The following is a 24,916-nucleotide window of genomic DNA, read 5'->3' as shown; positions in this document are numbered from 1 at the left end:
TCCTTTCCCATGGTGTGAAACAATAAAGCTGCTAACTGGACTGAAAAGAAAAAAGAGCAAACTAGGAATTGAAAACTCTGTTTTGTGAAACATTGATCTGAGTATAAAGAAAAACGAATGCCAAAGTGTGAAGGTTATTTGAGAGGGTTTACTGTGGACTCAAGATGAAGAATATGAAGTGTAAAAACAATTGTAACATATGCATGATTGCATTTCAGTTAGATCAATATCAGGAATCTGATGAGGAAGAAAGTCAAGGCGAGGACCCAGTGCCATATCTAGAACACCAGCAGCTACAGCCAATGACCTGCCAACACAGCAGCCCTCCCCTATGTGCCAATTTCTGCTCTGACCTCCTTTCACATGATAACAGCAAGGTCTAGGACACAGGTCCTCATTCACGATACTTCTGTGTGACCTAAGAACTCGACAGTGCTACATTCTCCATGTGGTCAGCTCCAGGCACTGGTATTTAAACCCTGGCTTAGCCAAGTAGATCATTGGCACAGCACGGTCATGTAATGTTGCCTGCCATGGGTCAGTTTCCACTGTGAGATCGACAGTGTTCTGTTGATGCACTCATAATCAGTACAAATGGAATATGTTGCACTGGACGAGGCCATACTTCTGATGCAGCCAATACTCTGCTGCTGCCTCTATGAGACTTCCTGCAGAGCAACCTACCACTGCCACGTGGTCCAAGGCATGAATGGACAACCGACTGGCTCCATGCCACTGGGATCAACCAGGCGCCAGCTGCTGCTCTTCAGCCAACTGTCCAGATTTTGACTCTGGTTGACAACAATAGTAGATGGCACTGGATGCCTTTTGCTGGCAACAGAGCCATGACGAGTGCTCTGCCTGGCCACCACAATGCCAGCATCCGCCAAATTGGCATTCTCCGAGTAAGAAGCCTGTCTTCCAGTTGTCCAGTTGTCTGGATGTGCCACCAGGCTATATGCTATCATGCCTTTATGATGCAGGGACAACACCCGACTGTGTTCTGTACAAATATGTACACATATAACTGTTCAATTTTAATGGAGTAACAAAGAATTGTTATGTTCACACTCATGTCTATATGCAGCTTGTCTCTCAGCCTTCCTGCAATGCTACACTCAGGAGGCACACCTGTCTCCCTTGCCATCATGCAAACCCAGGACACCTCAGGTGGGAGTTTAATGTTTCCCGAAAGACACAAATTTTTCTTCCATCACCCAGTAGCAGTCATTGCACACCTTCATCCGCCACACTATAGTTATGTGCATGAGTCTCATGATTAATTTTAAATTCAGTGTACTGAAAAAAATGAGATATTCAGAAAAGATGGATTTCTTGACAAATTTGTCACAAAGCTTATGATTGACCACTTTTCTAGTCAAGTGCAAGCATTCATCACAGGACGGAGAAAGTTGACTCATATTCTGATGAATTTGTTAACAAAAATTAAGTTAATGTGCATTGTACCTGACCTTAAAGATTCGCTTCGAGTTAACCAACATCAGTGTGGCCTACATGTTGAAAAGAAGTCACAAATTTGTGAAAAAAAGTTAAATGGAAATAAAATTATAGCACTAGGAATTGCACAAAACAATTTCATCAGATGTGAGTGCAAAATATGCTGAATTCCTGAAAAATAAAACAAATGTTTATTTCAACAAAACAAAAACAGCTATATACTTGAAACTGTTCAGCTCCCCGGTACTATGACAAAAATGAATGAAAGTAGAGTAAAAGCTGAATTCACAAAATGTTCGGACTACATTCATGAAAGTTGGCTTGACCAGTGTAATATAATATATTTTAGCCTAACCTCCCTTTATAAAATTCATATCGATAAAGACTCCAATGATAAAAGAGGACTATAGTATTACAAAATAGCACAAGCAACTATTATTTCTTGCAACATAATCTGTGAACAGAATAGCCTCTGCTGTAGTGTGTAAAGTGCAACATAAAACAAGGTGCTGTCTTAAAGACAGTATACACTCATTGAAAGTGTCTACATTTGGCAGGGAGTAGTCATTGCACATTATCCTGTTATTAATAACTACTGTATCATATTTAAAATACAAGGTTGACCTACACAATTTACTTTACTTTTTATCTCAACTTCTCTGATTTAGGTGGTACAGTGAGAAGAAATCAAACTCGAATAGAGGTGGACAGTGGTTTGGACCTCTGTCTGGTTATCCAGATTTATGTTTTCCATAGTTTTCCTAAACCAGTTATGGCAAATGCAAAGTTGATTCTTATAAAATGACTTGAGCAGTTTCCTTTCTCAGTCTGAGCTAGTGTTCCATCTCTAATGATTCTAATCTTCATTCCATTTTGATCTCTATTATCCATATTTCTAAATTTGTTAACAACTTTCAACAATGCAATATAATTGAACTATCGGTAGTTCATATGTATTTATGCACTACATAACAACTGTAAATTGTCTTTCATACAACTCACCAAAACATAGACATCTGCATTGAAAACATCTGCTAAGACCTGAAGAATAGTTTGGTTTGCTGATGCACCACCTGTTGCCAGGATTCTCATTTCATTGCCTAAAAAATATATAGTTATAAGATTTTTGAAGATTTGACAATCTGTCTTCACTAGAAATTGGTAATGTTGTGTTACATTATTAGGTGAACGACTAACAGAACTTAACATATATGCACTGGCACAGACATTCATCTACATAAAATTATATGAAGCCGAGGTCCCATTCCTTGTTTCAATCTTTTCATTATTCCTTGCATGTAAAAATAGTTGAGAGTATTTCTACAGTTTTTTGTACTTTCAAACTATAAAATACTAAAATGTTCAACCAGAATCAAAATTAAATGTCAAAACAGAAGATAAAAATGGTAAAGACAGCTAACAATCTGTTATCTGATGTGGGAAAAAATTCAAATTATCTTCTGGTTTAGATCATCTACCAGTCACATAACTGCACAGTGTCACATGCATTTGAAAAAATACTTAGCACAAAATTACCAACCTACAGAAAGACCAAGATCTTCTGCATGAGCTCTCCGTGCTATAAACTGTCCTTCGATGGCAGCTCGAACTTCTACTTCCTTACTACTGAACCTAGACACTCGATCACCAGCTTTGTTGTAACGAAAATCTCCTTGAACAAATGGTATAATTTCTTGTGCATCAAAGTAAAGACCTGAAACAGAATGGAATTGACTAGAATGAATCACTCCTAAAATTAATAATAAATAGATAGATTATGAAATAATCTGTGTCCATGAAAAATTGAAGTCAAACAAAGACGAAAAAACACGTATTTATACAGTATCAGCAGATACAAACATGAAAAATTCTATCTTTCAGAAGAAGAAGAAACTCCATCTCTTAAAAGAAACCAAGCTGATATTTGAGACAGAGATATTAAATAATTAAGTTGGACAATCGAACAAGATTCCTGATCAAGAAAAAAGCAGCAGAATAAAGCAGGGGGGAATCAACAATCAAATGTAAACAAGAGATGATGTTTGGAAGTTAGAATGCAGGGAGTGAAGATTAACAGAAGAAGTTCAACTGAGACAAAGGCGAACAGCAACAGAGGAAAATGAATGAACACGTAGTGGAGAAGAATTGGAAGGAGAGGAAAGAAAACAAACAAAGACTCAAACTGTTAAAGATGAAGGAGAGGACAACATAAATACACAGTAGGTAAATACAATGACAGAGATATGGTGGAATAAAACAATAACATAGAAGACAACAAGCAGAGAAAAGTTTATGAAAATAACCATGCACATACTTTGTGGCAATTTAAAGGCTACAGATTCTGAGATCCTGGTCCTGATAGGAAGAATCCAAATCACTAACATGATTAAAAAACCATCACAGTGACCATTACTGCATTTCAAAGTGTGCTCTGCATGGCCCATTAATACAGACTCTCTGCCAGTGCTTGGTGAGAAATTAATGGTGACACTGATTTATAATATTTATACCTACAAGGAAAGATGAAAACAGTTTTCTTGTCACCTAATACATGACATTGATTGTCCAATGAGTGACTCACTTTGAGGTGTAAGCCTTATTGATGAAGGTATTGGAAAGAGTTGAAGGAAAGTGCATAGGATAAGTTGTTGATGGGAGTCAATCTTGTCAATGCATACCACATGGCAAGGAAGTAAGTTGAGGAGCAGCTAAGTGTTTGATTACATCAATTTTGGGGTTTGACGGGTGACAAAAGCTATTGCAGGCTGGTGTGAAGGCAGTAACAGGCAGGAAGGGACCCACTTTGAAGCATGATGTAAGAAAATCAATGTTCAGATACAGCAGTTCGTTAATGATTGCCAGCTCATGACAGAAATGTATGACATGGGTTGCCCTGATTTGCTGATTTGTGTTATGAGTAAGTAGTACTGCCAATATTTCAGATTTACAGCAAATCTTCTTCTTAAATAGTTTGGTAGTGTGGTTGTAAGATGTGGAAATAATGGAGGCAGGTTGTGCATTCTTAAAGTTGTTTCTCTGTATATGTTTACACATGATGAAATTTCAACTCTCCTTCTCTCTTTCACATCTGTATATCTCATTTCCTTGATTTTCTATTATTTTAACATATATTTTTCTTATGTGTACAAGCATAATTCTTAATATTTTCACTTGTCAGATGCCTTACAAACTGTACAAACTGTTCCCATCTTTCAAATACACTTGCATCATTCTTTCTGCTATGTTCTCATTACTTCTATGTGCCCTTCCATTGAACCATTATTCATATTTGCTAAGGTACGTGTATTTCTTGTCCCACAAACCTGAGCGATTATTCCCACACTACACTTCTTGTGTGTCTATCTTTATGGTAATATTCGTGAGATCTGTAATAATCTAGGAACAATATTGATCGATCCAAATAAGTTCTTAAGCAACAAACACAAACACACACACACACACACACACACACACACACACACACACACACACACACACACACACACACATTTGCACGAAATCTGTGGTGACGAGCAGGCACGCCGCCCTCGCCTGCAGCTGTTGTCTGCCTTCGTGAGACGCGCACCTGTTATCTCGCTGACAGGCAGTGACTCGTGCCCTTCCATTGAATCATTATTCATATTTGCTAAGGTACGTGTATTTCTTGTCCCTCAAACCTGAATGATTATTCCCACACTACACTTCTTGTGTGTCTATCTTTATGGTAATATTCGTGAGATCTGTAATAATCTAGGAACAATATTGATCGATCCAAATAAGTTCTTAAGCAACAAATGTCTGGGGAAATATGGTACTCACTTAAACAGGTTAGGCTCCAAGACCTTCACTAAGATGATTACTGATATTTACAACATTATAAATAATAAGAGAAACTAAAAAGCAGAAGAAGGGGTGACCATGTACAGAATTTGCCTGAAGAAAGTGATATTTCTTTCCTACATTAAAATCTCGAGGGATTAGGTAAGAAGATTGATGTTTTTGACCATTATCTTACTGATATTACACCCCACATACTAGTTGTCAGTGAACACCAAAAATCTGCAGAAACATACACCTGTTTAAAATACAAAATTATTCATTAACTGATTTTTACTGTCATTCTAACCATAAAGGTGGAGGAGTGGCTCTCTACCTGAGAACAAATAACTTAGTAGAATCTTACAAAGATATCACTTGGGTAAAAGAGTATTCCTCTAATTTGCACCATGAAATTTTAGCAATTAAGTTAAAAGTCTTGTCTGTTGTATACTTTATCTTAGCATGGTATAGATCACCAAATGGAAATTTTGAATTATTTATTAATTCCCTTGATACAGTATTATGTAAATTAGTGTCCAAGTAAGACCATATAAATGTTATATTATTAGGGGATATTAATGTCAACAGGTTACAAGATTCCCAAGAAAGCAAACGCTTCAAAGACTGTATCCATTCTTATGGCGCAAAAGATCTGTTGGTAGACATAACCACCAGAATCACTCCAACTACTATAAGCTCTACAGACCATGTTATTACTAATTGTGAAAATATTGCAACAGCTGCTGTTGTAAATGGTCACATCTCTGACCACCTAGGCCAACTATTACTGCTAAAGGAAGATCCTTGTATAAAACCAAAGAAAATTTATGAATACAAAAGAAATCTCTGTGTTATCAACATTGCCAAACTGAGAGAGAGCCTTGGTCATGAATCTTGGCATCTAGTATTTCAAGCCAAAGGAGTGAATAATAAATGGGATGCCCTTCTAGACACATTATCTTATCATCTAAATAATACTATTCCCATCAGAAAGATAAATATTAATAAGAAATCGACAAGACAGTCACGACCCATGGAATTTGACAATTCTACCAAAGAACTGAAAGAAAAAATGGAAGAAATGTATATGATACAAAGAGCGACCAAAAACAATGAGCACAAGAATAAATACAAACAATACAAGTACAACTTTCGCAAGCAAGTCAAAAGATTGAAGGCTGAAAAGATTAACTCGAAAATATAAAATTCAGATTGTATCCCCAAGACCAGCTGGTCAATAGTAAATAAAATAAGAGACAATAAAACAAAACTAAAATGTACTATCAACACACAGATATCTAATAACAATATTGCTGTCACCAATGCTCAAGAGACCAGTAACATTTTCAATGACTATTTCATAGATATCATAGAATCTGACTTTTGTACTACAGATAAAGTACCTGTTGGAAGTCTTGCTGAGGACAATTCTGAAGCTAATCAACACTATGAACTTGAAATCAAGGATATTTCACAGCTTCTCAGAGAATGTAGAAACACAAAATCTGCTGGCTGAGATGAAATTTCTCCATTTTTACTTAAACAGTGCAAAAACAATCTAGCATATTCTATGGTGCATCTAATAAATAGCGTCCTAAAAGAAAGAGTGTTCTCTGACATACTAAAATTAGCCAATGCTAAACCTCTCTTCAAAAAGGGTGATAAACAACTAGTAGAAAATTACAGACCACTCACTTTAACTTCCATTTTTAGCAAGTTAATTGAATAAATAATTCTGTAATATATGTTAGAGCATTATAATAAGCACAACATCCTGGGAGATTTTCAGCGTTGTTTCAGATGTGGTCATAGCGCCATGACTGCAACACTTCAATTTATGCTGAAGCTCTTGACAAAATTGATGAGGGCATGCAAGTAGCTGGAGTTTTCCTAGACCTATCAAAGGCTTTTGATAGGGTTGATCATAAGGTACTTCTGTCAAAACTGGCCAGAGATGGCATAAGTGGAAAACTATTGCACCTCATCCCATCATATTCAAAAAACAGAAGACAGTGTACCTCAATCTCACACAATAATAGAGAAACATTAAAAAGTTATAAATCAAGGGTCAGGAATATTGAATTTGGTATGCTCAGGGATTGATAATTGGTCCCTTCCTTTTTATATGTTACGTTAATGACTTCCCAAAGATAGTAACAAATGATACCTTCATCACAATGTATGCAGATGACACTTCAGGCCTTTGTTGGGGAAATGATATTCTTAATCTTGGCATAGAAGTAAAAAAGTTATAGATATTGCAAAGGAAAAGTTTGAAAATGACAATCTAAAAGTCAACTTACAAAAAACAAATATAATCCCCTTCAATGTTGGTGATTTGCAAACTTGTATTGATTCTCAAGACAGTAATATTTTATGGAAAATCTGCAGCGAGTGTAAATTCCTAGGTATATGCATAGATAGCAAACTACTATGGACACAACAAATTGACAATGTATGTGCAAGGGTACCATCTAGCCTATATGTTTTAAGAAGAATAGCTCTATATGTCAATACCCAAATAATGAGGATGATGTATTTTGGTTTAATACATGCATTTATGGCATATGGTCTTTTATTGTGGGGCAGGGCTTCCAAAACTCATGTAGACTGAGTATTTAAACTATAGAAAAGAGCCTTGAGAATATTAGGCAAAAAAGATGCTAGAACATCATGTAAAGGATTGTTTATAGAATTTAAAATTCTGGCTATCTATTCTATGTATATGTTTCAAACAATAGTATTAACCATAGAAGATAAGAAATATAGATGTCGTAATGCAGAAATTTGTGATCACAATACTAGGCTAGTGCAAAATTATCATATGATGCACAGAAGACTGAAAAAACAGCTAACAGTCCATATATTAATGAAGCAAAATACTTCAATGCACTGCCAAATGAACTGAAGGTAATAACTGGAGAGACATTCAAAAAACATCTAAAATTGTGGCTCATTGAGCAGTGCTTCTGTAGCCTACTGTAGAAACTAAAATCTAAAGTTATTATATCAAATAATTTAAAGTACATTCTTAAGTTCCTATTATAAAGTAAAATTAGATTGTATACTGTTGTATTGTACTACCAATTACTATGCAAGTAATCACATGTTTCATGCAAATAAATTACAAATTACAAAAAATTACAAATCCTTACATACACTTTCTTTTTAATTTAAATGAAAAAAGAAAACAGTTGTTTCCAAAACTAGAAATTCAGTGCGTTTCATGTACTTACATCCACTACTATCTGCTACAGTTACTTCAATTCTATGATATCAACAGATGTTTTTCTTCACACACACACACACACACACACACACACACACACACACACACCGAGCGAAATCGCGCAGTGGTTACCACACTGGACTCGCATTCGGGAGGACGACGGTTCAATCCCGTCTCCGGCCATCCTGATTTAGGTTTTCCATGATTTCCCTAAATCGTTTCAGGCAAATGCCGGGATGGTTCCTTTGAAAGGGCACGGCCGATTTCCTTCCCAATCCTTCCCTAACCCGAGCTTGCGCTCCGTCTCTAATGACCTCGTTGTCGACGGGATGTTAAACACTAACCACCACCACCACACACACACACACACACACACACACACACACACACACACACACACACACCACAAGTGTGCATTGCATCTCTTCTTCTTTCACATGTTGTGAAGAAATTGATTTTATTGAATTAAATTATTTGCGCACCAGTAAAACACTGACATCATATACACAAGGAAAAGTTAGAGTAATTGGAGGCAATATCATGTTCAACCTGTTTTCCTCTTTTTCAACTTTGTTGAGTCATATGAGCTACATCATGTCTACAGTGTTTGATGGCTAGTCATCATAAGCAAAGAGGAGGATTGCAAAGGACTGCAGGCTGTCTGAAGACTAAACATATCTCAATATACAAAATTAAGACAAACATATCTACCAAGGATTTGGTTATTGTTCTTTATAATGTGCAATTCATTTAGTTTTTTGGGGCCATAAAGATAATTACAAACAGATTATAATTTTGAATGAATATCTATTGGGAGACAATTCTTGGTGTAGCATAAGATGGAATATCTCAATTTTGTTATAAAATCATGGAATTGATCGATGCCATCTGATTTGGGGAAAACAATTAGCAATGAGTCCACTCCAAGTATTGCATGTTGGCAAGCTTTTAAATTTTTACAAAAGAATTTGGTGGAAACCATTCCACCATTTCTCAAAATACTTGCCTTTCATTAATTGATGCACTCATGAAGTATGCTGGGGGTGCTGGGGGTGGGGGGGAGGGGGGGGGGGTGGAAAGAGCAGTGCCACTCGCTGCCACGGAGTGTAAATATCTCACTGTAAGCACTTAGAATGTGAAATGTTCACTGTTTTGATTCCAGTAAGCTGTTAGTTACTTGGCAGCACATGTTAATTCCTTTTGTGAAATGACTTGGTGTAAATAGTTAAGAAGGTTGAAGTTTTCCAGACAAAATGCAATAGTTACTGAGAAGAAAGACCATATACTGCAGGTAAAATTGTTTTATCAGAATGGCAGCAATAGCAGCACAGCATTTCAGGAATATCGCTGACAGAAACAGCTGCAAAGAGAGCCATGTCAATAAATGGGCTAAAGAATACAATCAAGAAATCAGGACAAACAGGTGAATTAGGTGGTGCAGCAGGGAGAAGGAAGTGGCCCATTCCCATGGCAGCTGTTGATGAAGTTGCTGTAGCAATAGCTAACTGTACAGTACATGCCTCAAATTCTGCAGCCAGTGCCCAAGCTGCGTTATGGGAATTATCTGTCCCCGAGTCAACAGTTCAAAAGATTTTATGGTGTATTTTATATCCTTACAAAATTCAGAATGTGCACCAAATGAACCCTCAAGATAGGCTTCTGTGATGTGACTTCACCCTTTATGTTTTGGCACACATCAAAATGGATGATATGTTGCCACGAAATATTCTTTGGACAGATGAGACACATTTTATACTGTATGGTACTGTGAATGCTCAGAACTGTCGCATATGGGGTTCTGCTCCATCACATGTCATGCAGGAACATCCACTGCACACCACTTATGTGACTGTATGGTGTGGTGTCACAAGCTCCTTGTGCTTGGTCTGTTTTTCTTCAAGGAGGCCAGTTAGGCCTACAGTGGCATCTGCACTTTATAAATACCCCCTTGTACAACATGTGATTCCAGTTTTATAAGAATACAACTGGGTCATGTACCACAGTGTTCATGCAAGATGGGTGACACCACATGGCACTTGTCAGGAGAAAGATTTGTTTTGAGAAATCTTTGGCAACAACTTTTGGTTTTGAGGATATCTGAAAAGTTAGGTCTATCAGGTATGTATCCACACTCTTCTTGACCTGAAGGACAGCATTACATCAAACATGCTCCAATAAACTATTCCCACCGCTATGTAATGGATGCAGCATGTCACTGAGTGTGGAAACCATATTGAACATGTGTTGTGACTCTTGACTATATCCTAATAAACATGCTAGAACAGCCGTTATTATGTGTTTTGTAGTTTTTCCCCATTTCATGCACCCGCATTACATTCTGAGTGCTTCCAGCGGCATATTTTCAGATGGTAGCAGAAAGTGGAACTGTTATTTTTTTCAGCATACTTCACAAGCACACTGATTAATGAACATATCTGCAATGTTTCAGCATCCTGTGATGTACACAGCCTACACTGCAGCACTCAAAGCACCATCAGTTTTATTATAACCACCTGGTACTTTTGCATGCACTTGAATTATATAAGAACATTTTTTTTCATTCTGGAGCTTGAATCTTGAAAACGTGGAAATCTCTAAAGAGCATTAAATTTGACTACTGAAACATGAAAATAATTTGAACATTATAGGAAGTAAAACAAAAGTTGTTAAAATAGAAAGTAGAGTGAAATTTGCATGGAAGCACAGGTGTTTGAAGAACATTCAGCCTTTATCCCTAAAGATGCAATACATAAATGTAAAGGGATATCTGCTACAGGCATAACTAAACAAAAGTAAACCACAGTAATCAGAATTGTAAGCAGTACTGCAGTTTTAGCTAAATCCAAAAACAACCTTCAAAAACATACAAAATTAAAATAAACTAGAAAAACTGACATTTTAGAATGTAGCAAAGTGTTAAAAATAGGAAATACAAGCAATATATGGAGAGAAACTGGAGCAGGCTGTCAGTAACTGACCACAAACAATGGGGCATCTAGGGTGGTTGGGTATAAGGACTTCAAGAAGCATATAGAAGATAAGAGTGTTGGGAGTGTAAGGGGTGAGGGGAGAGATGGACTTTGGGGAGAGGTACTGGGATGGGCCTAAGGATTTGAGGAGAGACTGGAGATCCTGCTGGATTTCTGGATAGTGGTCACTGTAGCAGAGTTTGTTGGTGAAAGAATCTCATGGCTGGCAGAATCCTTCTGCCAGGTAATCCTTGCAATCCTGAACAACAGTGGTGGAGCCTTTGCCAGTGGGTAATATTATAAGGCTGGGATCAGTTTTTAGGAGGTGGATTGTAGTTCTCTCTATTAATGTATGGGTAGTTTGCATGTTGAGGAATTTGTGCTACAATGGTGAGGCAAGGTGCATGGTTAAGAAATTCTGGAAAGTCAACAGGGGGTGATTTGGGGGCAGTGGGGGTTGATCACAATTAGATGGAGGAGTGAACTGAGTTAGGCAGTGTTTAACATTGGTCTCTGGTTGAGTCTGATTGGTAGTGTTGGCAGCAAAACAGTCCATGGTAGGGACTTTGAGAAGGGCAGAAGGTCCTTAACAAGTCCTGCATGATTGAATTTGGGAGTGGGGAAAATGGTGAGGCCTTTGAAAAGGATTGATACTTCTGCGGGGATAAGGCTTTTGGAGGAAAGATTCATGACTGTGTTACAGGTCTGTTTACCTTCCAGATTCTGTGTGGTAGTGGGAGGGAGTTTCTGAAGGTGGGGTAAATGTAGTAGGTCTGTGAGGCAGGGTTTGTCAGTTATGAGGGGATATGGGGGAGATTTGGAGGTTTTAGTATAGGTGGCTGATAGTGGTAGTCCAAGTTGGGAGTAGGAATTGAACACAGTGGAGAGTTTTTGAGGTGGCATGTTGCTCTAGTTCAGGGAGGGCAACAGTTTCATTGTGTGATATGGGAGTCAGGAATTTGAGATTGCATAATGGGAGAATTTTATGGATGGAGAGGAGGTATTGCAAGAAGGTTTGGGACTGATTGATATGGTTTTGCAGGACTATGTTGGTGACTGGTAAACCACAGGACTGGCAGAATCTGTACAGATGGAGTTCATTGAGGAAGGCATTGTGGCAGCCAGATATGGGTAATTTGATGGTAAGGCCATTTGGGGGGGATTGAATTAGCCAAGTAACAACACAGGAACAGAATGTGGGACTGGGTTCTGGCAACGGATAAGGAAACTTTTCTGTATCGACACAGATGGAAGGAGCAAGGATCCATGGGGGGAGGATAAAAATGCATAAAAATACATAAATAATGTAAAGGAAAACAAGAATAACTCTGAGGAACCAGGCCAAAAGTGAAAGGTGGAAACCAACTGAAATTGGAGTGAAGACACAAAGAGGTCAAAGAAAAAACAAATAAAAAGATTGTAATTTGGGTTTCAGGTCAGTGGGTGGATAAGTGTGAGGGGGGACATCAGATCTGACTAGATTAGGTGAAGTTAGTAGTTGTGAACTGGAATAGAGTGGAGAAGGGGGAGGGGGGGGGGGGCAGGTGGAAAGGGGTTGATAGGCTGAGATAAAAATTTGTGGGGCACTGGAAGGTATGGGAAATAAAAAGTGAAAATACAGGAGAGTGATGCAGGAAGATTGCTCAATTTGAAGGTATGGGATTAATGATAGCGGGTGTTGTGTGACATGAACTGCTGCAGCAACAATCAGTGCAATCTTGGAGCCATCTATTGTGTGCAGCCAATATAGCTGATACAGTGTGGCTCATAAATAGAGAGTGCTGTGTGGTTTGTAAGGCGACAAGAGAAACACAGGAAAGAAGAAAAAGAAGGAAGGTCACTGAGTATTGTAATGCATTAGAAAATAGTAACAAAGGAGAACAGCACTGGGTTATGGGATGGAAGAAAAGCCATTGGGCAAAATAAAACAATAGAAAATCCAGGATGGAATGCAACAATTTTATGAAACAAATAGTTGTTACTCAGCATATAGTTGCAGACAGGCACAAAAAAATGACTGTCAGGAAGTGAACTATCAGCCAAGTCCAAGGTTGGAAATAGACAACACACACACAAACACACACACACACACACACACACACACACACACACACACACAACCACAGTCTCTGGATGCTGAAGCCAGACTGTGAGCAGCAGCACATGATGTGGGTAAAGAGGACGCTGAGGCAGGGAGGGGGAGGAATAGCAGGTTAGGGGTGAAGGACAGTAACGTGTTGCTTGTTGGAGCCTACAGGGATGAGGTGGAGAGAGGGTAGAGCAGCTATGTGCAGTCGGGAAGTTTGACGAAGTGCAGGGGGGGAGGGGAGGGGGGGGGGGGGAGGAAGCAGAAAAATAAAAAGACTGTGGGTGTGTTGGCGGAACAGAGAGCTGTGTAGTGCTGGAATGGGAACAGGGAAGAGGCTAGATTCATGTGGACAGCATGCACACCTTCACTTCACTCCTTACTCCCACCTTTGGCCACCACCAATCACAACCTAAACTACAATCTCCAAACATCCCCCACATCCCCTCATAGCTGACAAACCCTGCATTGCAGACCTACTTCATTTGCCCCACCCTCAAAAACTATCCTCGTGACTCAGTATCACCCAGGACAGAGCAACCGAAACACATTCTCCACCAGGGTTTCGACTACCTCTTTTCATGCCCTGAAATGGGGTATGTCCTACCCACTATCCTTCCCATCCCAAATACTGGGGTCATGTACATGTGAGTTGAGTTCGTGCACACCTGTGTGTGTGTGTGTGTGTGTGTGTGTGTGTGTGTGTGTGTGTGCGCATGCGCACGCGCACACGCTGTCTATTTCCAAGCAAAGCCTTGACCGAAAGCTCACTTTCTGACAGTCTTCTTGTTGTGTCTATCTGCCACTCAGCATCTTCACTGTATGGTTAGTAGCAGCTATCCTTTTCATGGTATTGTTACATTTCATCCTGGATTTTCCATTGTTTGATATTGCCTTCCGAAATGTTTTTGACAGTTGTTTAAATGATTAATTTTCTCCTTAAAAAGCAGGGTTGCCAAACAGCAGCAGTGTTGGCAACTTTCTCTTTTTGAACTCTGTTAATGCTTAAAAATGATATATGAGTGAATCAGAATGTTTTGAAGAAATGGCTTTTTTGTTTAGTGTGCCACATAAAGGTGTCATGTTAATGTTTCTAGCTTTATTTTCTGCATTTTGATCACATTTAAGCTCATAACAAAATAGTGCCATTTGACATATGGCAATGTTTAGTCTACAATTTCATGGCACACTACCAGTCATTCTGACTTGACATTCTTTTTAACCTGATGCAGCCAGTAGAATAGCTGGGTACAGAACTGGGGCTAACAAACATTGAGGCCAGGGGGATTAATGGACTGTTGTAAGGAATCAGAGATGCTGGTAATTGGTGGAGGGAGATCCAGATGGCACAGACTGTACAGCAGCCATGGAAGTAGAGCATTTGGATGGATTAGAACGTTATGTAACTTGGGTTGGGTGACAGAATTTCATTTTGAGAGGAGTGGAAGGATTATGGATAAGATATGCCCCATTTACAGGCATGATTATAAACAATCACAGCCCTTTCAAACCACGTCATTAAGTTGTTAAGAGTCTGTAGTGATAATGGGTAATGAGGATGGTGCTCTTTTTCAGCTGGTTTGGAGGATTAGAGTCACGTGTGGATATGACATGAGACATCTGTTTGCAGACTACTCTTGGAGGATAGTGCTTGCCTGTGAAGGCCTTAGCAATGTCTTTAGCCTACTGGGCAAGGGGTTGTTTGTTACTGTAGATGGGTGAACAGCCTGCATGAGAGAGATTTTTTGCTGTGGATGAGATGCAGTTATTAGAATCAAGGCACTGTTAATGGTTGGCAGTCATGAGATGAGCAGAGCTTCTTATGCATCCACAGAAGATATGGGGGTTGTTGTCCTGATTGGAACAATTAGCTATCTGTCAACAGCTGTGCCAAACTGAGACTTAAACCTAGGCCTCAGATATTTTTTGCGACCGTTCTACCAATTATGAATGTTTAATGATCAGAAAAGAGGAATGATTACCAACTAAAATATCACTGACAAAAAAAGTTTAAAACATTAACTTGGAAAATAAACAAAGTAAACATGTCATGAATAGAAAAGTAGTTTAGTTTGTGAAGAAATTATTTACCCATATTTCCAAAGTTGCCTCTAGGTGTACTGTCCAGAAGCTCATTGAAAAGATTCCATGATCCCTCTGCACAGTCATCTCTAATCCGTTCCCTTGTGAGAGATCCATTCTTAAAACTGAAGCAAAACAAACAGTAAGTAAATGAATGACAACCAAGTTCATAGTAAATTGAAGCAGTCTACAACATATCACTAAAAATTTTTTTGCAGCAATGAGATGAGTCCAGTGAAAGTACATCTAGTGCAATGACATAAAAATTCATGTGTTCAAAATTATATCATGTGTTAGCTAACATTGCCAGTGAATGAGTATTTTATTCATTGATTTATGTGTTTGCTAACATCACCAGTAAATGAGTATTTTATTTTTTCCTTTATTTATCAAGTTCCATGCAACCATGCTACCCAAAGCTACTTGGTCATGGAACGAGTTTATTGTCGGTTGATTTGAAAATATATAAACAAAGAATAAATAAAACATAACAAAATTTGTGAGAGATTAAATAAACAGCATATTAGACAGAAGTACCAAATTACTGCAAAGGACTCCCAAAGAGAGTAGAAGGAGCATGCCACAAGGAAACCTGTCATCTTATATTCAAAGACTTGGGGTTTACCACCAACTTATCAAAAATAAAACCTGTTAAACATTTCATTTCTGTCAGTACAACGCTTAATGAGTGTTATCTCAGTGTATATCATTTTTCTGTTTAGTGTTCACTGAATGAATGTTGCAGTTTCTTCTGGTTGGGTCAGTATTGTAAACAGCAAATCCTGTAGTGGAATATATGTACAGGGATTGCCTTAGTATTCTGTGACACCTGAACAGTGGCCTACATGAAGTTCATGAATGACACCACAGTTCAGTCTGACTGCCCACTTTGGGATAAGAATATTCTCCGTGAGTGCACAGAACTTCCCCAAAATATAACACCATACAAGATAACAGAGCAAAAGTAAACAGGCCTTTGTGTTTCATTTTCAAAGACAGTGGAAATTATTCTTGCTGTAAAGACAGCAGCATTCAGTTTCTGCAGAACATCTTGAATGTGACACTTTCAATAAAGCCTTCCACCTAGCCCCAGTTCTAAGAATTTAAAATGGTCTGCTTTGCTGATTGTATGACCAAGTTGGGACAGTAAAATTTTGTTTTTACAAGAGTTCAGTGTCAGAAACTGTATGCATTGCAATTTGTTGCAGTTAAGCATTAACATGTTCTGCAAAAGCCAGACCCTATTAACTACCTTGCTTATATTACACTGCATGTTTTTCATAATAATGCAGAAGTACTAGGAGGACATTTCCCTCCCTCCCTCACACACACACACACACACACACACACACACACACACACACACTTTTCTCTAATCCCATAAAGTTCCAACTTACACAAAAGTATTGCATGATCCACATAATTAAATGTTTTGTTAAATCAAAGAAAATAGCTACTGTCCTCAGCCTAGCTCTTACCACTGCTAGTGCCTCACATACAAAAGAATACATTACATTTCCTGGGCATACTCCTTTCCAGAAGCCAAACTACAAGTTTGACAGCAAATTGTGTGTACTGATCTGTGGCACTAATCTCTTCTGTACTTTCTTCTCGGATATTTTTGTTAACACTTGTAGCAAAGGAAAATTTCTAAGTTATCTTTTTAATCATTTTATAAAGTGTTTTCACTAATGACAGTTTTAGTCTTTCGGGAAACTGACACATACTTGGGATAGCTAGAATTTCTTCCAAAGTGTTGTCAAATGGTATTGTTTCTCATCAATGAGTGAAACAATTAATTGCAATTAATAAATAGCATTGACCGTCTGACAGAGGTAGCAATCACTATGTCGATGTACATACACACTAATTGTGTCATCAGATCTGGAAAATCTCCTTCTGGTGCATGCACATGATCTTGCTGCACTGATACTTTTGCCATACAAAACATTTTGAAAAGGAAAGTTGATGATTTAATCCCAGAGTGTCTTTGTGTGCAGTTGTTGTTGTTCAGTCTAAAAGCATAGATGTGTGGCTTGTGATTGGTAAAAATTGTGAACTCTCTGGCTGCCAACTGGGGGAAGGGGGTGGGGGCAAGTACTTGATTGATTCATAAATACAATAAAGTCTTGATCGTAAGTGCTCCACTTTTGCTGTGAAGGTGCAAGCTTCTGTGAAAAGAAGGCAAGTGGTTGCCAAGCACCATCAACTAGCTGTTGTAATGCAGCACCAATAGCAGTCTGGCTAGCATCTACCACCAATCCAAGAGGTGCGACCATAGTGGGGTGTGCCAGGACTGTGGTATTTGCTATGCTTTGCTTTGTTGCTTCAGAGCCATGGCTCATCTCGTCTGTTCATTGGCTCAGAGAATTCCCCGTAGCTTTAGGTTCAGAAAGTGCTTTACTTAGTGGTTCTTGCAACTTGGCCAAGCCAGGCTGATGATGCAGGTAAAGATTTAGCAGTCCTAAAAAGAATATACTTTCCTAATGGTTATATCCTTGAATTTTTCATGATAGCTTCTACTTTGTCTGGAAGCAGTGGTCACCCTGCTGATGAAATCAGATGGCCCAAAAAGTAATCTGTGCTTAACCAAATACACACTTGGCAGTGTTTAATAGCATGGTTCAAATGGTTCAAATGGCTCTGAGCACTATGCGACTCAACTGCTGAGGTTATCAGTCGCCTAGAACTTAGAACTAATTAAACCTAACTAACCTAAGGACAGAACACAACACCCAGCCATCACGAGGCAGAGAAAATCCCTGACCCCGCCGGGAATCGAACCCGGGAACCCGGGCGTGGGAAGCGAGAACGCTACCGCACGACCACGAGATGCGGGCAAGTTTAATAGCATATTATGTTGTTCTAAGTGTTTAGAGACTTCCACCAAGTGTTGCTGGTGCTGTTTAGCAGTGGTTGGAAGACGAGAATGGCATCTAGGTAGGCTAAACAAAATGACAATCCTTGCAGCATGGAGGCAATAACTGTTTACGAAGACTATGCAGCATTGCATAGACCAAATGTCATGAATAGACACTTGAACAAGCCAAATGGCATGATTATGGATGTTTTCAGGATGTCCTCATCTGCATCAGGAATTTGCTTGAAAGCCTTTGCAAAGTTTAGCACACTAAACCCAGCCACACCACAGAGAGCATATTCATAATCTCTTAACATGGGAACTGGATATCTATTGGGCACTGTCCTTGCATTCAGTGCATGATAATCATCACATGGCTGCCACATGCCATGCTCCTTATGTACAAGGCACGGAGTTCATGACCACAGACTGCTAGAAGGCTGAATAATACCTTCTTTGAGCATACAGTTAAATTCTGCCTTTGCAATAGCCAGACAGTCAGGACCCGATCACCTAGGTCTGCACTGATTTACCTCTCTTGAAGTGCCTGGAGGACGTATTATAGCTGTCAACTGTTCATGTACTCAGCATATTTGCAACTTGCCATCTGGACAAACTTCGCACTGTGTATCGCTCCACTGCATTGGCATCCAGCACTTGTAAAGCCTGAGATGCTGTTGGCAAGTCTTGAATTCATCACATCTAGTACCAGATGATAATGCACATGAAGTCTGCTCCAATTATGGGTCCCGTGCAGTCAGCAACGGCGAAATTCCAAGGGGAAGGCATGGCGCAGACCCAATTCCAACTCAATAAGTTGACTGCCGTAAGTCACTTTGGATGAATTGTTTCCTGCAGAGAGACAGAATGAAGTCCATTTTATGTACTGTAAGGTACATGGATAAATACACAAGTTTTAACCAATCCAGATGAAATTTTGTCCTGTCATCTGAGACGCCGTGACTGTGATTGGCAATCGGATGTGTCTATGTCCAACTGCCACTGGCATTTGGGTAAGCATAATGTGATGCACATTTTTGCGTCTCATCTCCAAACTCCTTTGATATCAGAGAAAAGAAAGTGGCTGCACTGTGGCATTTGGGGCCAAGGAGACAGTGCAGGTACAACTGCACGATCTCTTGCAATAGCATCCCCTGCCACTGCTGGAGCAGTGACAAGCCAGCAGTTAATTAACTTTTCTAGTCAGAGCTTTGATCATGTCTGCAAGGCAGATGTAAGCTGCATGAGTCACCTTGGATGACATAGCACTGTTGCAAGGCACTGCCACTACATTTATCTATGCCATCATTATTGGAACTTGTGTCATCTCAGGTAGGTCCATGATGGTGGGTAATGGCATTTCTGTCTGAGACACTACTATAGATTTCACCTGGGCTAGAAGAAAGCTACCACAAAGTACACAGCAAGGTATTAGGTAAAATGCCTGCATCAACTTTAAGGCGTAAGTGCCTGAGATATTGTGATGGTTTTCTGTCATCGATTTCGTCTTGTATTTGGTCTTGTCACATGCACTCTTCTTATGAAGCAGAAATCCTGCAAATTAATTTGACATTATTTTGTCAAGAGAATCTCACTCAGGAGGTGCAGTTATTACATCTTCAACTTCAGCTGCATGATGATTATCGAGCTGGCTGATCAGGAAGGCAAATTCATAGTTATTCTGTCATAATAAAAGCTTGCTTCTGCCTGGGTGAACCATAATGCACAATTAAGTGGCCACAATGGAGGAAATCTCACAGTGAGTTGTGATACTGGAGGTTCTTCAGTGGCCATTGTGTCTTGCTTGTGTGAAAATTCCTTATTCACTCTTAAAAGTTAGTCCTGCTTTTTCTGATTATATAGACTGAACATGTAGGTGTCAGCCAACCAAACAACTGTAACTGAATGCTCAAGATACTCAGCCAATTCTACAAAATATAAACCCCAGTGTAGCACAAAGAAATAACATTTGTTATCTAATAAACAAAGAACAGAGACTTGAGACTAAACCCAGTCTGCTCAAACACTGCACTTGATGTGTGCATTTAAAGTTGGCAGTGTAACAGTTTAATAAGTGAAAAACGAGAAGTGTGAGGACTAGGCATGGGGTGCAAACCAGTCACAGCCCAGTGGTCACTGTCTGTTATGACGTCGAAGATCACACATTGTTAGGCTTTGTTTTGTGTGAACATAAGCAATATGTGTTTCTACCACATGCTTATCCTGCCCATGAAGTTGTGGAACAAAAATTAAAAACTTTGGGAATTAGTACAAGAATGGTAGTAAGTAAGGGAGTGTTACTGCAAAAGCTGAAAGATGTAGATGTGAGCTTAATGGTTCATCTTGCTTTGCAGAGTTATGCCCAGATATTTAAACAACAAGAGTGTGTCAAGCAGGACACTAGTAATACTGTATCTGAACATTACAGGGTTGATCATCCACATTAACTTACATTTTTCCACATTTAGAGCTAGTTCCACTCATCACACCAGATGGAAATTTTGCCCCAGTCACCTTATATCTTCTTACATTCACTCAATTTCGACACCTTACTGTGCACCAAGGCATCATCAGCAAACATCCGCAGGATGTTTGCCATATCATTTATATATAGAGAGAACAACAGTGGTCCTATCACACTTCTCTAGGGCACTCCAGATGATACCCTTGCCTCTGATGAACCCTCACCACTGAGGGGCAAGACACTGGGTTCTATTACTTAAGAAGTCTTCAAACCACTCACATATCTGTGAACTTATTCCGTATGCTCTTAGCTTCATTAACAGCCTGCAATGGGGCACCATGTCAAATGTTTTCCAGAAATCTAGAAATAAAGAATCTGCCTGTCACCCTCCGTCCATTGTTCACAGTATATCATGTGAGAAAAGTGCAAGCTGAGTTTTGCACAAGTGATGCTTTTTAAAACCATGTAGAGTACTGTTTGTAAAATCAAACTGGGGTTGCATCCAGGCTTGGTGGTAATGCACTGAAAGCTGGGGCAACAGAAGTAAATACAACCTACCCAGACAAAGTATATAATTCAGGATGAAACAGTAACAAAACATAAAAACACAGTACCAGACACAGAATTTATGTTTGATCATTACACATGTTTCATCTGTACAAAATACATGTGTCATTTGTTGTAGCACAAGTAACATGAATATCTTACCCCAAGTAGCCCCTGGCATATATAGAATGGCTGGCAGTTGGGAGCAGTGGGGTGAAAATCCCCATTCAGTCATCCTGTCATTTGACCAAATCCTTTGATGCCAAAGCATGAACAGAATTACAACGCTTTTCTATGAAGGCTGCGTTGTCAACAGAAAGTCAATGCATAATTCCTTCCCATTCTAATCTCTGATTTAACCTACCTGCAGTCTCCCTATGCACCTCTATCACAGATCATCCATTACATGATATCTCAATGTCATTCAAGTAAGTCAGAAGACCAGAAATGTTCTTTTACTTTCCGTTACATAGAGTTGTTGCAAGTGCTTAGTTGCATCACTGGTTTTTATGTATTAAATCTGTACTTCTATGGTAAAAACACATTAAAATTTCTTGACATTTTCTTGAATTTGTTGACTTGTTTGTCAATTTCTCTGATTTATGAAAACCAACATAATATTCATTCAGCTTACATATTCCAAGACTGAGTCCCTTCATGTATGATTTCTTGAATTATTGTTTTTGCTATAACCTAGTAGATGACACAAATATCAATTTTCATTCCTTGATTCAAATAATTGACACTTGAATGAACAATACAGATACAGAAATGACTCAAAACATTACTTATCTTTCAGAAAGTACCCTTCTTCTAGATAACTAATACAGAAAACACATATACCTCCACAGTTACAGCGTTGCAGCTGACTACATTGTACTGTGACTGCAGTTTGACTGTTGAGTAACAGTCCTGATACAATGTAGTTGTCTGGGACAATATTGTGGTGGTGGTGGTGGTGGTGGTGGTGTGTGTGTGTGTGTGTGTGTGTGTTTTCTGTTAGCTCTGTAAACGTAAATCATCCAAAAGCTCAGCAACATTTTCAGTCTTGTTTAAATGCCTACAAGGCACTCAATGCCCCAATTGTGTGAGTTGTTACTTTTACACCTCACATTATTTATATTCCACTAAAAACTTTCAGTTACTTCATTTCATTTTAAAAATGGTTGTTCCAACAGTATAGCAAAATATAAGTTGCTCACTTCAATACTTTTAACAAAATTTTTGATATCATATAACAGTTATTGTGTTAAAAATATAAGAGAAAAAGGCAGCTCAGATCACTATAGTTAACACATAAATAAATAATGTGATCTGGACTGCCTTTTTCATTATACTATTTAATCAAAATGTATTACCACAGCAGTGCCATATACTCCTCGCTGTTGAGTGGATTGCAGAGAACATGGCCATAAGGAAGGGTGTGTGGCTTTTCTAACCACAGGATTAGTGTGTCACTTGTGCCAAGACTTACGACGACGTCATTTTTAGTTTGTCGCATTCCTATAAATAAAAATAAACCTTAAAAACATAATAAGTATTTTGAAAAAAAAAAAATGGTGCGTTTTTAAAGAGTATAAATCTTTCTGACAGAATAAAACTGTCTTCCAGGCAGAGGCTCAAACCTGAATCTTTGTATTTTTACTGCCTTCAATTGTGAAAGGCAAATATTATTCAAGTCTCAGTCTTAGGTACAGTTTTAAACACAAAAATACATTCATAGAAATTTGCCTACACCACGGAACAAAATGGAAACACGGGGGAAAAAATTCTCTTCTATTAGGAAAGAATTTTAATCTCCACAATAATAGTGCGCAGAAATTGCTTTAGTTAACAGAGAAGTAGAACGTAATGTGCTTGCAGGTGGTTTAAGGTCATAATTTGTGAGGTGACACTGACTAATTGTTGAAATACCATTTCTCATGTAATCTTCGTTACAGTCTACATGTAAATTACTCAGTTATAGATGTAGTTATCTTTGTCAAGAATGTTATTTGAAGAAGTGGTACACATACAAAAAATTGTAATTGTCTCACTCGACTGTACACCAGGAACTCATTAAAAAACTTTCACAGACAAACTCAATACACTAATATCATTAGTTTCAAGATACACACATCACAAAGCTTTCATAACCGGTGACATTACCATAAACATAAGGGAAAAAGAGAGAATGTATCTTACAATAAATTCATTTAATCTCTACTGCACCCATGAACAACCCACAAGGCAAGGAGATTGCTTAGGCATAGCAACCAATGAGCATAGATATTATGTAGAATGTAGGGTGATTAAATTAGGAATATCATAAAGGGCCATGTCTAAATATACAAGTGCCATTCTCTGAATGTACCAAAAGTTTTCTAAAGTATAGAATACTAAATAAAAATAAGACTGAAAATGTTGTAAGGGAACTACAATTAGTGGACTTTTTCTGTAAACTGACCACTGAAAAAACTATTGATGATTGCATCACTTTGTTTCTGAACATTTTTCAATGCACGCTAAATAGCAACTGACCAAACACCTGCAAGAAAAATATTAATGACACTAAATGTGACCACAAAATACTAAAATATGGTATAATTTGAGACTGAATAAAATAAGAATGCTACTTCTTATAGCTAAAGACAGCTCTATTAAAAGGGGTGAAGTTAATACACAAAACTCAAACAAGTCTACAAAACTGATATTAAAACAGCCAAATGTGAAGCAATTGACAGCTACATTTTGAATTCTAGAAACAGTAGCACAGGAGCATGGAATGTCATTAAACGGTGAAATAAACTAATGTAAAAAAAGACAATACCATTCCCATAGGTTCAAATGCATTAAATTAATACTTTGTAACTGTACAGGCTGTCATCATTCAAGCTGCAACAACAGCTCAGTTGCTGAGACACTTCTACCCCAAGAAAAAAAATATAAATACGTTACTGTGGTCTAAAATTACACCACATAATATTAGCAAAGCAAATAACAAGCTTGGAAATTCTTTCCAACAATGGACTATTATGGAATGAACAATTTCGTCATAAAGAACATCACAAATGAAATTAAAATGCTGTTGCTTTATCGAGCCATCAGAATTGTGGCAGATGGTACTTTCCCTCAAACACTTAAAATAACTGCTACCTGTTGGTGTTTCAGAAAGGAGAAACACACCTCTCTAGTAAGTATAGACTAATCTCAATTCTCCAATTCTACCAAAAAAGAATAGGAAGCTTTTTATACAAAAATAAATATGCAACAATTTTGAAAATAATGAGTTACTGATTGCAAACCAACTTAGCTTTAGACCAAATCTGTCAACAGTAAAAGCAGTAGGGTATCTGTTCCATATTATGTTTGATAGTCTTGTTAAGTGATGAGCTACTTATGCTATGTTTCACCTACAGACTTT

General features: G+C 38.4%; 1 protein-coding gene across 2 annotated transcripts in view; it reads right to left on the bottom strand.

The window, feature by feature from the left end:
- The window catches only part of LOC124770366 (xylulose kinase-like), a 130,118-nt gene that overhangs the window by 11,127 nt on the left and 94,075 nt on the right, over nucleotides 1-24,916 (bottom strand). For both annotated transcript variants that reach the window (XM_047249198.1, XM_047249199.1), the window contains exons 8-11: nucleotides 22,872-23,016; nucleotides 15,653-15,768; nucleotides 2,999-3,172; nucleotides 2,461-2,558 (exon numbers count right to left, since the gene is read on the bottom strand). In XM_047249198.1, coding sequence (XP_047105154.1) covers nucleotides 2,461-2,558; nucleotides 2,999-3,172; nucleotides 15,653-15,768; nucleotides 22,872-23,016 — 533 coding nt within the window. The remainder of the gene's footprint in view (nucleotides 1-2,460; nucleotides 2,559-2,998; nucleotides 3,173-15,652; nucleotides 15,769-22,871; nucleotides 23,017-24,916) is intronic.

The sequence above is a fragment of the Schistocerca piceifrons genome, unplaced genomic scaffold, assembly GCF_021461385.2.
Source record: "Schistocerca piceifrons isolate TAMUIC-IGC-003096 unplaced genomic scaffold, iqSchPice1.1 HiC_scaffold_798, whole genome shotgun sequence".
Taxonomy (NCBI): Eukaryota; Metazoa; Arthropoda; class Insecta; order Orthoptera; family Acrididae; genus Schistocerca; species Schistocerca piceifrons.
This window is presented reverse-complemented; position numbering and strand designations above follow the sequence as displayed.